The sequence below is a fragment of the Quercus suber genome, unplaced genomic scaffold (assembly GCF_002906115.3).
Source record: "Quercus suber isolate HL8 unplaced genomic scaffold, Cork oak 2.0 scaffold_287, whole genome shotgun sequence".
NCBI lineage: Eukaryota > Viridiplantae > Streptophyta > Magnoliopsida > Fagales > Fagaceae > Quercus > Quercus suber.
Window position 1 is genome coordinate 29,295 of NW_027069743.1, and position 16,246 is coordinate 45,540.

At 40.3% G+C, this 16,246-nt stretch overlaps 1 protein-coding gene across 1 annotated transcript; it reads left to right on the plus strand.

Moving 5' to 3' along the window:
* Positions 1-12,460: 12,460 nt before the first annotated feature.
* Positions 12,461-13,621, plus strand: LOC136071121 (uncharacterized). Its single transcript, XM_065782029.1, has 2 exons — positions 12,461-12,937; positions 13,163-13,621. Exons 1-2 carry the CDS (start codon positions 12,461-12,463, stop codon positions 13,619-13,621), a joined length of 936 nt encoding a protein of 311 aa, XP_065638101.1.
* The last annotated feature ends 2,625 nt before the right edge of the window (positions 13,622-16,246 follow it).

The following is a 16,246-nucleotide window of genomic DNA, read 5'->3' on the forward strand; positions in this document are numbered from 1 at the left end:
GATGACGAGGACGGCCTCTCCTCAAAAAGGTATCGCATGTTTGATAAAGAAAAAGAGAAGATTGATTTGAGCTCGTCCACCATTTAGGGTGATGAAAGATTGGCTATGGAAAGGGCTCATGGGGTCGTCACTGCGGAGGACTTAAAGGTTTTCTCAGGCATGCCCGTCAGTGACATTGCTGCTCACCATGTCCATAAAATTGTTCAGGTAACTTGTTTGTGCAGCTTTTAGTCTCTGTTCCTTTCTTAGTTTTGTTAACGGTTTTCAATCCCTTTTCAGGTATTGGGGGAAAGTCTCCACATTACCTCTGAGTATATAACCCAAGGGGCCAAGTTAGTGTCAGTCTCGTCTAGAATGGAGGCTTTGGAGAAGGAGAATTCTAAACTGAAGAAAAATCTTATTGATTCTATGGACGAGGCCACCACTTTGAAGGAGAAAGTCAAGACTCTAAATGACGACCTTAGAGTTGAACGTCAACTAACTTTGGAAAAGGACGAGCAACTTCTAAATTTCAAGGAGTCGCTCAAAATGATTGCTACCAGATCTGTTGAAGCCTTCCAAACCACTGACAAATACAACACGGTGCTCTTTAGTTGGTACTTTAAAGGGTTTGAGCTTCTCAGGAGGTATCTAGCCAAACACCCCACGGGAGTTGATATGTAGAGCTTGGACCTGGAGGAGGTGGACAAGGAAATGGCAATTGACGAGGCTGCACAATCCTCTATTCCCGAAGGCGACGTCCCTGAGAACGCTCCTGTTGATGGTGCCCCTGCTGATGACCCCCCCACAATCGTTGATGCCTGAATCTATTATTTGCTAGAATTTTCTTCTCCATTTTTTTTTCGGCCCGTTTTGGACTTTTTGTAAATCTAATTTCAAAACAATTTCCTTTGAATCTACTCTGGGAACAGTATTTTTAGCCCAGCATTTATGGGCTTTTAGATGTAAAGACAATGGTAATTGGCTTTAACTTAAAACTTGTGGTTGCATACTTACTTGCCATTATGATTGTGGATTTATTCTTTCATGACTTGCTTGTGCTATCTGGCATTCGTCAGTGTCTTGTACTTAGTAAAAAAATAAATAAATAATTGTTTTGATTCTGTAGCATCGTCAGTAACTTACATCCGTCAGGGCGGAATCTTGTTACTTAGCCTTTTAGGCTTTTGTGACTTGCCTCCTTCTTTAAGGATGTTGTCATTCTCTTTATTCATCAGTAACTTACATCTGTCAAGGTGGAATCTTGTTACTTAGCCTTTTAGGCTTTTGTGACTTGCATCCTTCTTAAGGATGTTGTCATTCTTTGTATTCGTCAATAACTTACATCCGTCAAGGTGGAATCTTGTTACTTAGCCTTTTAGGCTTTTGGTGACCCATGGTTGAATAGACCTGCTTACACAGAGACATCAGCTAAATAATTCGTTTATTAATTTCAGGAATGAATACATTTGTTTATTACGTCTACTGGTGGTACTTTTTCAAGTGTTCAATGTTCCATGGCCTTAGGAGTTTCTGTCTGTCTAGGGTCTCCAGGTGATAGCTGCCTTGCCTAGAGTAGTGGACGACTCGATAGGGTCCTTCCCATGTGGGGCCAAGTTTTCCTTGGGTAGAGTCTCTAGTTGTTGTGGTGACTTTGCGTAGGACGAGGTCACCTATATCAAGCTGTTTGAGCCTTACCCTCTTGTTGTAGTATTTGGCCATCTTTTGCTGGTACTTTGCCATTCTGCTAGAAGCTTTCTCTCTTACTTTGTCCAGACAGTCCAGGTTGTTTTGCAGACGGTTGTCATTGTCTTCTTCGTTGAACACTTCTCGCTTGATATTGGTTACTCCTACCTCAACTAGGATCATTGCTTCAATGCCATAGGTGAGTTTGAAGGGGGTTTCCCCTATTAGGGTTCTTGCTGTGGTCCTGTAGGCCCACAGGACATTAGGTAGTTCTTTAGGCCAAGCACTTTTCGCGTCATCCAATTTGGTCTTAATGATCTTGAGTAGCATTTGATTCGTCACCTCCGTCTGTCCATTTGCCTGAGGATGCCCTGGAGATGAGAACTAGTTCTTGATACCTAGGCCTAAATAAAAGTCTTTGAAACCTTGGCTGTAGAATTGTCGCCCATTATCTGATATGATCGTCCTTAGTATCCTGAACCTGCAAATTATATTCTTCCATACAAAGCCCCGGATCCTTGCTTCCGTGATGGTTGCAAGTGCCTCTGCTTTAACCCACTTTGTAAAGTAATTAATAGCAATTAATAAGAATTTTACCTGACCTTTACCTAGGGGCAGTGGACCGGTGATGTCAATTCCCCATTGCACAAATGGCCACGGGGATGCTAGCGTCGTTAGCTTTTCTGCTGGGAGCCGTTGAACATTCTCGAACCGTTGGCACTTGTCACATTTTTTGACAAACTCCACTGCGTCCACCTGCAGAGTAGGCCAAAAATAACCTGTTCGAATGACCTTACTTACCAGGGATCTAGGGCTAGCATGGTCCCCACAAATTCCTTCATGAATTTCTTCCAGGATGTATTTGGCTTCCTCTTCATCAACACATTTCAAAGAGGGCATGGAAAAGCCTCTTTTATATAAAGTGTCATTAAGGATTGTGAACCTAGCCGCCCTCTTCTTGATCTTCCTGGCTTCTTCTACATTCTGAGGGAGTTTCCCATCTTGGAGGAAAGATATGATTGGTGTCATCCAGCTATTTGTGCTCTGGATCGCGAATGTTGGAATTTCTTCAATGCTGGGGTGCTTTTGAGTTTCCATCACCAAGTTCATGTTCGTTGCCTCATCTTCTAACAATGCCATCTTCAAGACTTTGTCTGTCATCATATTCTGGCTTTTAAGGATCTGTAGAAATTCCACTTTATCAAATTCCTGAGTCAGGTGTTTCGTCAGCCTAAGGTACTTCTACATTCTCTCCTCCTTTGCTTCGTATTCTCCCTTAATTTGCCCAATCACCAGCTTTGAATCATTTTGGACTAACAGGTTCTTAGCTCCAACTGCCTTCTCGAGCCATAATCCTGTCAGTATTCCTTCGTACTCAGCCTCGTTGTTGGTGGCCGGAAATTTCAGTTGAACTTCGTACTTGAGCATTTCTCCATCTGGGGTGATTATGACGACCTCTGCTCCTCCCTTATTTTGGGCTGACGAACCATTGGTCTGGATCATCCATAATTTGGCCTCATTAGTGAAACTGTCCTCATCTAAGAAGGTAAACTCAGCGATGAAGTCTGCCAGAGCTTGCGCCTTAATGGCTGTCCTCGAATGGTACTCGATGTCAAATTGGCTGAGCTTGATTGCCCATTGGACCATTCTCCCAGCTGCCTTTGGTTTGTTCATGGACTTTTTAATAGGTTGGTCCGTCATTACCAGGATTAGGTTTGCTTGAAAATATTGTCCTAGTTTACGTAAGGCTACTATTAATGCAAACACAATCTTCTTAATCTTTGGATGCTTGGATTCTGCACCCTGGAAAGCCTGGCTGACGTAGTAAACTGGAAGTTGTTTCTTGACTTCTTCTCGAATCAGGGCTACACTCACGACTGTACCTGATACTGCCAGGTACAAGAATAGGTTTTCTCCTTCTTTGGATGGACTTAAGAGAGGTGGATTACTCAGGTAACGTTTGAGTTCCTGGAATGCTACTTCGCATTCATCGGTCCAAGCGAAAGCCTGTTTCAAAACTTTGAAGAAGGGAAGGCGTTTGTCTGTTGCTCTAGAGACAAACCTATTAAGGGCTACGATCCTTCCAGTGAGCTTCTGGACTTCCTTTACGGTCTTGGGAGATGCCATGTTGATTATGACTTGTACTTTCTTCGGGTTTGCTTCTATTCCTCTCTGGGACACCATGAATCCTAATAACTTCCTTGAAGCTACACTAAAAACACACTTACTAGGATTCAACTTCATCTGGTATTGTTTGGGGGTGATAAATGTTTCCTTCAGGTCGTCCAGATGGGCAAGTTCTTCCTTACTCTTAACGAACATGTCATCCATATAAACCTCCATATTCCTGCCGATCTGCTTGCTGAAAATCTTGTTCATTAACCTCTGATAAGTAGCCCCTGCATTTTTTAAGCCAAAAGGCATTACCTTATAGCAATAGAGCCCTTGGCTTGTGATGAAGGCCGTTTTCTCCTGATCTTCCTCAGCCATTTTTATTTGATTGTATCCTGAGAAAGCATCCATGAACGTCAGTAGCTTATGCCCAGCTGTAGAGTCTACAAGCTGGTCTATCCTTGGAAGATGGAAACTGTCCTTTGGGCATGCCTTGTTCAGGTCAGTGAAGTCTATACACATTCTCCATTTCCCATTTGCTTTTTTCACCAGGATGACATTTACGAGCCAGTCAAGGTAGTATACTTCTTAGATGAAGCCTGCTATCAAAAGCTTTTTAACATGGTCTGTAACTACCTGATCTTGTTCTGGAGCGAAGACTCGTTGTTTTTGCTGAACTGGTTTTCTCTTCAGATCTACGTTTAACTTATGTTGAATAACTCTTGGGGATATACCTGGCATGTCCTCGTGGCTCCATGTGAAGACATCTATGTTCTCTTTTAGGAACTGGACGAGCTTTGTTTTCATTGCAGGGCTTAGCGTCGTCCCTATTTTTGTTGTCATGGTTACGTCGCCTTCGGCCAGCTCCACTATTTCCAGGGTTTCCATTTTATCTTCCTACTTGCCTTCAATCATTCATGTATGATTCTCCTTTGTAGCCAAGACAGCCTGGTAGCATTCCTGGGCTAAGACTTGATCTCCTTTTACCTCGCCTACATCGTTATCTGTTGGGAACTTTACCTTCAGGCAATAAGTGGACGTGGCTGCCCTCAAGGCGTTGAGTGTAGGCTTTCTAATAATTACATTGTATGACGAGGGGCAATCTACTACCAAGAAATCTAACTGACGAGTCAATTGCGTCGGGTAGGTCCCCATCGTTACTATCAATATCACTATTCCTTTGGGGTAGACCCTGTCTCCACTGAAATTGACGAGGGGGGAGTCAAACGAGCGTAGCCTTTTTGGATCTAACTTCAGTTGCTAGAAAGCAGGAAGGTAGATTATATCTACAGAACTGCCATTGTCCACGAGTATTCTTTTGGTGTTGAATCCCTCTATAGTCAGCATTATAACCAGAGGATCGTTGTGAGGCTGCTTCATTCCCCTGGCATTATAACCAGAGGATCGCTTACTGCTCATAAACCTTTCATATTCTATGGTCGTCATGACACATCATGACGACCACAGAATCAGGGGGCAGCTGACGGGACCAACGAATCCGTCTCCCAACGACGATCTCATCAATCAGAACAAGGACATCGTCTGACAAGCCAAAGGAATATTCTCGTCATTGACGAGAACAGCTATGCCATTCAATATGGCCAATTATACCTAGAGCGGTTACAGAACCAACTGTATGAGCCGTTGGGGTACATTGAAGCCACATAACAGGGCATGAAACGTTACTAAGGAGAGAATTAAGGCCACCATAACTACTCCAATGGCTAGGAGCTGCAAAAGCATATATAAGGCCTTCACAATATCAACACAAGGTACAAAAAAATATACTCAGACAATCTCACTACTATATTGCAACTTTGTTTTATACTTACAAATAGATTTCTTGGTATTGACTTTGGCATCGGAGACGTTGTGGCAAGGACCACACCGGTGACCATTTTTGAGGATCTATAGGCTGGGGATTAGTTCCATTCACCCGATCTGACTGATGAACTTACGCTTCATCGAAAATAATTTTTAAAGGTGTGAACAGTACTATGGGACCCAAAAATGCATCAATATGCGTGTTTTGCTGAGTTTAGTGGTTCCATGAACAGTGCGGTAGGACCTAAAAAAAGCCAGACGTAGCTGAAATATAATTTCAACTGTTGGCAAACGCACATTAAGTACCCGTTTGGATACTAAGTTTGCATTTAGCATCTGCGTTTCACCTTCCTTTTTTTTTTTTTTTTTTGAAAAGAGCAGATTATGCTTTTCTGGTGGGTTCCTTGCACTGTTCACGAGACATACAAGTACTTTATTCAGCAATTTTTTTTCATTAAAAATGGGTTCTACGGCACTATTCACACATTTAAAAATTATTTTGTTATACTGTTTTCAGTTTTCAGCGATATCCAAACGAACCCTAAGTTGCTGTTCTCTGCTTATCTTTTTTGAAGAAGAAATACACGAATTGATTGAAGAAAAAAAATAGAGTAACTAATTTTAGAGTTACTAAAAATCAATGATGTAGAAAATTTTATTCTTAATCCTCAAAACATTATTAATGTATCAAATTAGTCATTTCACATTAGTAAAATTTGCTTACATAGCAAATTCCAACAAAGTGACATGATATATCATTATAGCAGTGCTTACATAGCAAATTCCAACAAAGTGACATGATATATCATCATAGCAGCAAAGTTAAAAATAAAAAATAAAAAAGCGAAACTTGTTATAACAATCTTTTGAAGCTACTTATCAAAATAAATAAATAAATAAATAACTTTTGAATCTAGGAGAGAGAGAGCTCAATATCACTTGGTTAAAGTAAATCCCACAATAAATTCTTATAATCAAGCATTTTTAAATTCAAATATTACATAAAAGAAAGTATAGCTAAATTATTATAAGTGATAAAAGTACAACCAATAATTACATTAGAGTAGTTGCCAAAAATAATAATAATAATAATTACATTAGAGTAAATCATTTTGCAGTTATTAAAACCTATCCATTTATTATTTATTACATTAAATTAAATGAGTATTTCAAATTTTAGTACATTGTTAATAACTTGAAATATATGCTAAATAATATATTAGCCATTAATATTTATTTAAATATCAATGAACGGTAGACTCTGCCATTTTTCCGGTTTTCCCACTATATGGGTCTATGACCATGAGGATATGATTGGGACAGCCCTGCTCATTGTGGTGGGGTCATTTTCACAACCAACCGATTATGCTTCATTAAGCATTGTTCAGCCACTTTAGGGGAACGGAAATTCTATGTACACACACCAAGATTGCTTTTCAGCATTTATTAAGCTGTCATCTTAAGGGCATTTTCTTCGGACTTAAGTTCGGCCCATAGTGCTGTCAATTTGTAAAAATAAGGAGTATATTAGATGTGAATTTGGAATAGATTACTGTAGGAGGAAAAAGCCCAACCTTACGGAGTGGGCCTAGAGCCCTATTTGAAGATTACTGTGTGTCCGAAGAGAAGGAACCGGCTGAGATGGAGTCCATCTGGAAGAAAGGTACTTGGAAATGAAGGAGGAGTACAATCCGAAGAGGTCACCAGTGGTCTGAAGAGGTCTTACTCCTCGAATACGAATAGTCTTGATCAACCAAACGTGTGGAAGGTCTGAATGATCTTCCTAGCAACCCCAATGATAAAGATAAGATCTGGGTATGGTTGGAGACGATAAGAGCGAAGAAATATCTAAAGGAAAAGCTTCTACCACCGTATTAAATGCACTGCAGCAACTTTTCTGGCAGCATTTATGTGGAAAAGACCCCTGAACAGTGTAACCTTAGCTACCGCTACTCACAAAAAAACTAAAGAAGATACATGACATGACATACACTCAAGTAGGTACACAGATGAAGAACAATTGGACAATGGGGATGATAGGGAAGAATGCTATATAAAGAAGAAGGGCTCCTAATAAAAAGGGGGCAGAAAAGACGAGAGAAAAAAAAAAAAAAAAAAAAAAAAAAAAAAAAAAAAAAAAAATTCACCTTCCTTTTTTTTTTTTTTTTTTTGAAAAGAGCAGATTATGCTTTTCTGGTGGGTTCCTTGCACTGTTCACGAGACATACAAGTACTTTATTCAGCAATTTTTTTTCATTAAAAATGGGTTCTACGGCACTATTCACACATTTAAAAATTATTTTGTTATACTGTTTTCAGTTTTCAGCGATATCCAAACGAACCCTAAGTTGCTGTTCTCTGCTTATCTTTTTTGAAGAAGAAATACACGAATTGATTGAAGAAAAAAAATAGAGTAACTAATTTTAGAGTTACTAAAAATCAATGATGTAGAAAATTTTATTCTTAATCCTCAAAACATTATTAATGTATCAAATTAGTCATTTCACATTAGTAAAATTTGCTTACATAGCAAATTCCAACAAAGTGACATGATATATCATTATAGCAGTGCTTACATAGCAAATTCCAACAAAGTGACATGATATATCATCATAGCAGCAAAGTTAAAAATAAAAAATAAAAAAGCGAAACTTGTTATAACAATCTTTTGAAGCTACTTATCAAAATAAATAAATAAATAAATAACTTTTGAATCTAGGAGAGAGAGAGAGCTCAATATCACTTGGTTAAAGTAAATCCCACAATAAATTCTTATAATCAAGCATTTTTAAATTCAAATATTACATAAAAGAAAGTATAGCTAAATTATTATAAGTGATAAAAGTACAACCAATAATTACATTAGAGTAGTTGCCAAAAAAAAAAATAATAATAATAATAATTACATTAGAGTAAATCATTTTGTAGTTATTAAAACCTATCCATTTATTATTTATTATATTAAATTAAATGAGTATTTCAAATTTTAGTACATTGTTAATAACTTGAAATATATGCTAAATAATATATTAGCCATTAATATTTATTTAAATATCAATGAACGGTAGACTCTGCCATTTTCCGGTTTTCCCACTATATGGGTCTATGCAAGGTTGTCAAAATCGGGATCCTACGTAGGATCGTGGGAGGTAGGTAGGATCGTGGATCGTAGGATCGGATCGTGAATCGTAAGATCCTACCTATTTTCAGATTTTAAGCAAAAAACCTATTGATAATGACTTTGTATGTTATATAATCACTTAAAATATGAATCCATCCATTAAAAAAAAATTGCATAATAAAATGTAATTTGCATATACTACATCGTTCTTATGTCATTCTATCGAAACAAAATATATTTAACTTTTGACATAATGTATCTAAAAAGTTTAGTACATATTTAATTAGCAACTTAGTACCAAAATATTATCTACACATATGGAAAATATTTTCCAAATTCTAAGTTCCAAATCCAAAATAAGTTAGGCTAGTTAGCATATAAAAACTAGCTAACAACAAAATAACTAACTACAAATTTACAATATGTAATGCAAAAGAGATTTCTCAATCTAAGGTAAACTAGCTAATTGTGTGCAATTCTAAACTACTAATTGTGTTTACTAATATTTCTCAAAGAATCAAATACTGAAGATCCTGTTTCATAATTTTTCAAATTTTACTTAATTTAGTTAACAAAATAGAAAAATAAAAACTTTAAAAGCTTTGTCAAAATCATATACACAACACAACAATCTGGAATCAAGCTATCAAAGTACAAATAAATGATAAACTACTAACTACCAAAGCAAATTACCATGAAGCTTAAAGGCAGCGATGGGATGGCTCACGGCAACATCATTGAGAAGGCTGAGAGGGGCTGGGTTTTCGACAGAGGACTGTGGAGGCGCGGCATAGAGGTGCTGGTTTGCTGGAGCTTAGTGTTTCTAAAATATTTAGGTTTTGTCTTTGAAAACATTTAACTTAATACTAAAGGTTTTTTTGAGATTTTATGTTGAGATAGGGGTAAATTTGGGACTTCAATTTATTATTGGGTTCTGATAACCCATTGGGCTTGTGGGTTTAGGACCTTTAGGTGGACCGTGGATTATCTTACTGGACTTACCCAAATGACCCAAATGAATCCCACATAAAAAAAATAAAAAATAAAAAATAAAAAAGCCAAATGGTAGGATCGGTAGGATCCCATACGATCCTACGATCCTATACGATCCTACACGATCCTACCTACGATCCTAACATTTTTACGATCTTGCTACGATTTTAATCTTTTTGGTGAGGTGGGATCGTAAAATCGTGCGATTTTACGATCCGGATCGCGATTTTGACAACCTTGGGTCTATGACCATGAGGATATGATTGGGACAGCCCTGCCCATTGTGGTGGGGTCATTTTCACAACCAACCGAATATGCTTCATTAAGCATTGTTCAGCCACTTTAGGGGAACGGAAATTCTGTGTACACACACCAAGATTGCTTTTCAGCATTTATTAAGCTGTCATCTTAAGGGCATTTTCTTCGGACTTAAGTTCAGCCCATAGTGCTGTCAATTTGTAAAAATAAGGAGTATATTAGATGTGAATTTGGAATAGATTACTGTAGGAGGAAAAAGCCCAACCTTACGTAGTGGGCCTAGAGCCCTATTTGAAGATTACTGTGTGTCCGAAGAGAAGGAACCGACTGAGATGGAGTCCATCTGGAAGAAAGGTACTTGGAAATGAAGGAGGAGTACAATCTGAAGAGGTCACCAGTGGTCTGAAGAGGTCTTACTCCTTAAATACGAATAGTCTTGATCAACCAAATGTGTGGAAGGTCCGAATGATCTTCCTAGCAACCCCAATGATAAAGATAAGATCTGGGTATGGTTGGAGACGATAAGAGCGAAGAAATATCTAAAGGAAAAGCTTCTACCACCGTATTAAATGCACTGCAGCAACTTTTCTGGCAGCATTTATGTGGAAAAGACCCCTGAACAGTGTAACCTCAGCTACCGCTACTCACAAAAAAACTAAAGAAGATACATGACATGACATACACTCAAGTAGGTACACAGATGAAGAACAAGTGGACAATGGGGATGATAGGAAAGGATGCTATATAAAGAAGAAGGGCTCCTAATAAAAAGGGGGCAGAAAAGACGAGAGAAAAAAAAAAAAAAAAAAGCTTTACTGTAGCTCTAAGAACTGTAATCACTATTTAATTTATAATAAGCCTCTTTGGACTTCAATTCATTTCGTCTTCACGTATGTCTTTATGCTGGTTTATACTAGGAGGTTGTAATCAATCATTGTTAATTCCGTAATCACCCCGCTCTACAAATTTATTATTTTGGGCTTGGGCCACAAATCCTAACCCCACAATTGGCGCCGTCTGTAGGAAGAGCTTGAGTAAAAGTTGAAGCAGCAGTTGATAATGGCTGAACCAGGGCAACAACCAGCAGAATCTGGGGTGTCCCAACACATAGACCCTTTTCTCAATTTGGAGTAGAGACAAGATCGTGAAGGCAGCGTGCATACTACGCACCCTGAGTGAAGTCAACACATGGAGGAAATCACGTGTCTCATGCAAAGAAGAACAATAACATGCAACTGAAAATTGAAAGGCTAAAGAGGGAGTTGTGCCATGCAAAGAGAAAACGGATTTCTTCGCATTCTGATGAGGATTGGGGTGACGAGCAAGATGTCACTTACGAGCATAGATCTCAGACACCAATCAGTGAATTCTTTTCCTACGAAGAGGAGCACCATCGCAAAAGGCAACCTCGAAGCCCATCATGAGGAGGTGTAGGGAACGACGCTATGAGTAAAGCCTTGAATCAAATCTCTAGGTCACCCTTCACGCACAGGATCGAAGGAGCGAGACTTCCTCACCGTTTTAACTAGCCAACCTTCACCATTTATAATGGTAAGATAGATCCTGTGGAGCATGTGAGCCACTTTAATCAAAGGATGGCTGTCTACTCCAGAGATGAAGCTCTGATGTGTAAGGTCTTCCCCTCTAGTCTTGGACCGGTTGCAACGAGGTGGTTCGACAACCTGAAAGCAGACTCCATCAATTCCTTCAAAGAGCTCACTTAAGAATTTGGTTCACGTTTTGTCACATGCCGAAGAGTGGCCAAGCCCTTGTCTTCTCTGCTATCCTTGAGCACGCAGAAGGGTGAGACCCTAAAGGCGTATTCAGATAGGTACTGGGAGATGTTTAATGATATAAAGGGCAACTTTGATGCAATGGCACTCGACACGTTCAAACTCAGCCTCCTTACTGACCATGGTTTAAGGACATCCTTGTCTGGTAAACCCGTTACTAACATGCGTCAGCTCATAGATCGTATTAAAAAATATAAAAGAGTTGAAGAAGATTAATAACCAAGGAAGGGTAAGGACAAGGTTATCCCCCAGAGATGAGGAATTTCAAGTCGGACCGTTACAATTACAATAAACCACAGAGAGATTTCGCTGGGCAGTTAGGATCAACAAATCTTCAAGCAGTTAACACTGTATTCAGAGAACCAGTGCACCAGGTTTTGGAAAAAGTTAAGAATGAACCATTCTTCAAGTGGCCAAACAAGATGGTTGGGAACCCTGAAAGGTGTAACCACAATCTCTATTACTAATACCACTAAGATCATGGGCATACCACAGAAGATTGCAGAAGTCTGTGGGATCATTTAGACCAACTGGTCTGCGAAGGCAAATTGAGACACCTTTTGCATCACTCTAGCGGCCGAGGTGGTCAAATGAATTCTGAGCCCTAGAGGAATGATTCTTTGAAACCTTCATTAGGAACTATCAACGTCATCTTTGCAGCACCGGGAAGAACAAGATCCTAGCCATCCAAGGTTATGTCAGTAGTTCGGTTACCGGCAGGGGACTTTGGCCAAGATCTGAAGAGAGTTAGACCAGATATCCAACCGGTCTTAGGCTTTTCGGACGAAGACAAGATTGGAACCATCCAACCCCATGATGACGCTCTGGTAGTCACCCTCAGAATTGGAGGATATGATGTGAAGAGGGTAATGGTGGACCAGGGTAGCGCGGTGGAGATAATGTACCCTAACCTCTACAGGGGGCTGAACCTAAAACTTGATGACTTAACACCATACAGTTCTCCCCTGGTTAGCTTCGAGGGAAGAATCATCACCTCGAAGGGCCAGATACGGTTGCCTGTACAGATTGGCTCGGAAGTAGTAAAGGTGGACTTCATTGTTGTAGATGTGTATTCCCCTTATACGGCAATTGTAGCCAGACCTTGGCTACATACGCTAGAAGCTGTTTCCTCTACTTTGCATCAAAAAGTTAAATATCCATCCGAAGGGCAAGTTTGTGAAATCTGGGGAGATCAATCCTCGGCCAGGCAATGCTTGGTGGCTGCCATCCAGCACAAGCCCGAAATTGAGTCCTCGGCCAGGGCCGAGAGAAATTTATAGCAGTTAAAAAGTCGGGTATCGCCCATTGAAGATCTAGATGAAGGCGTTGGATGTGAGGATTTAATAAAAGTTCTAATTTGAGACAATCCCGAAAGGTTCTTTTAAGTCGGATCTCAGATACCTCTACCAGAAAAGGAAAAGCTAATAGAGTTCCTTAAGAGAAATCTTGACGTATTTGCCTGGAATGCTTACGAAACCCCAGGAATGGATCCAAAATTCATTTGCCACCATCTGAAAGTCAACCTACTGATTGTCCCCAAGAAGCAGCCTCCTCGGCGCCCATCTAAGGAACATGCAGATGCATTGAAAGAAGAGGTAATGAAGCTCAAACAAACTGAAGCTATTAAAGAAGTTTTTTACCCCGAGTGGTTAGCAAATACTGTGGTGGTGAAGAAGAGGAGCGAGAAGTGGCTAGTCTGTATAGATTTCACTGACTTAAATAAGGCTTGTCCTAATGACCCATTTCCTATGCCAAAAATTGATCAGCTAGTAGATGCCACTATCGGCCATCCTCGAATGAGTTTCTTGGATGCTTTCCAATGCTACCACCAAATACCGTTAGCCCCGGATGACTAGAAGAAGACTGCTTTCGTTACCCCTATTGGTAACTACCATTATAAAGTGATGCCATTTGGTCTAAAAAATGTAGGCTCTACTTACCAAAGAATGATGACGAGGATGTTTGAGGCACAGTTGGGCAAAAGTATCGAAGTTTATATAGATGACATGGTGGTGAAAAGCAAAGTCATTTCCGAGCATGTGAAGGACCTTGACAACACTTTTGAAGTCCTAAGAAGGCACAAGCTACGTTTGAACACTTCCAAATGCTCATTCGGTGTAGGGTCTGGCAAGTTCTTGGGGTACATGGTGACACATAGGGGAATTAAGGTTAACCCCGATCAGATAAAGGCTATCCAAAATCTACAGTCTCCTCGAAATCTGAAAGAGGTTTAGAAATTGACAGGAATGACAGCTACCCCGAACCAATTCATCTCTCGATCGGCAAATAGGTGTAGACCTTTCTTCTCATTAATCAACAAGTGGAAATGGTTTGAATAGACTGAAGAATGTGCTTCGGCCTTTCAACAACTCAAAGACTACTTGGCTCAGCCACCAATTATGTCCAGTCCTGAACCAGATGAGGTCCTGTTTGCCTACATTGCTGTGGTTCCCTATGCCATAAGTTTAGTACTAATACGAGTGAACTAAGGCATGCAAAGGCCAGTTTACTTTGTGAGTAAGTCGTTACATGAGGCCGAGATTAGGTACTTGCCACTGGAGAAAGCCATCTTGGCAGTAGTACTTGGTACATGAAAGTTGCCTCATTACTTCCAAGCACATACGGTTGACGTGCTTACACAACTCCCACTTAAAACCATACTTCGCAGTGTTGACTACACGGGAAGAATAGCCAAGTGGGGCACTATCCTGGGGGCTTTCGATATCAAATACATGCCTCGCACTTCAGTTAAGGGTTAGATCCTTGCAGATCTAATGGCCAAGTTCACAGAACCTAGTTTAAAAGAAGTAATGGCAGAAAAGGACATGGATGAAAAATCGGTTGGTATGATTTCTCAACAAGGCCCCACCCATTGGGAAGTGTACGTGGATGGCGCAGCAAACCAGAAAGGTTCTAGAGTGGGGCTAATGCTGATATCCCCCGAAAGAATCATCATTGAAAAGTCATTAAGGCTAGATTTCTCAGCAACAAATAACGAGGCAGAGTACGAAGCCCTACTGATGGGAATGGCTATGGTCCAAAGAATGGGAGGAAAGGCAGTAGAGTTGTTCTTAGACTCAAGGTTAGTCGTGGGTCAAGTACAAGGTGAGTTTGAGGCGAAGGATGAAAGAATGCAGGGATACTTGAGCCCAGTTAAATGTCTGCAATCAGAGTTCGAATGTTTTAGTTTGCTGCACATCCCCAAAAGTGGTAATGCACATGCTAACTCTCTGGCCACACTCGCTACCTCTTCGGCGCAAAATTTACTGAGAGTTATCTTCGTCGAGGACTTGCATGGGCCTATCGAGGCAAGAAGAGATGTAGTCTAAGTTCACCAAGTTAGGACCGGGTTTTGCTGGATGGATTCTATAATTAAATTCTTGAAAAAAGATATTTTGCCTGAAGAAAAGGGGGAAGCTGACAAAATTCGGAGGAAGGCGACCAAATTCTGGCTATCCGAGGACCAGAAACTATACAAACGCTCCTATTCAGGACTGTACCTGTTATGCATGCATCTTGAAGCGGCTGAGTTGCTACTAGAGGAATTGCATGAAGGAATCTGTGGGAGCCACACTGGAGGTAGGTCTTTAGCTCACCGAGCCGTTACTCAAGGTTATTGGTGGTCGAACATGCAAAAAGAAGCCCATGAATAAGTTAAGAAGTGTGATCAATGTTAACGATTTGCGCCGAACATACACCAACCAGGTGGAGTCCTCAATCCACTATCTAGTCCATGACCATTTGCTCAATGGGGCTTAGATAGTTCAAGGTCGTACGACGCTAAGAAACCATGCCGAGTGATGTCTATTCACTAGAGCCGATAGTCACCTTTTGTAATGGCATTGCCGACCGACTGAATATTGGTTGATTTTGGCGTGTAACCAAGGATGAGAGGAACGGACCGAAGCTGTCCGTCTTCACTCACAAAAATCTCCGAGCATAATAAATAATTAAGCACGGCTGTGTTGGTAAGGCTAAGCCGAGGAGAAACGTGATCCTTATCTGTTAACATCACCCAAAAAAAAAAAAAAAACTTCATCAGAAAACTGGAAAATAATGATATAAAAGAGAAGACAGATTATAAAGAATGAAGATCTTAAATCTACTGTTAGAGATCCTAAGTCTAGGAAGTCACACCTAGCTCTCCTGGCTGGGTCGAGCAGTGAAGACCATCATGCCACGCACCCGAGACGATCAAATAGTTGTCTTTCATCCCTTTATTTGACTTGGGAAGGCAGGAGAGGAGTCTAACGGTGTCGGACCGAGATTTAAGGTAATATCCTATTCCCTTCTGGCTATGACACTCGTACATATGTACCACGTCACGCCAGGTCAGTCCTAGTCCTAGATGAAGGTTTAGGGCATCAATGGCTCCTAGGATCCTAAAGGTATTGGGCACGCACTGCTTGGGGAAAGTCTATGATTGCGAAGGTAGTTCATGGTGATAGAACCCATTGAAAGAGTCATTCCCCCTTCAATGA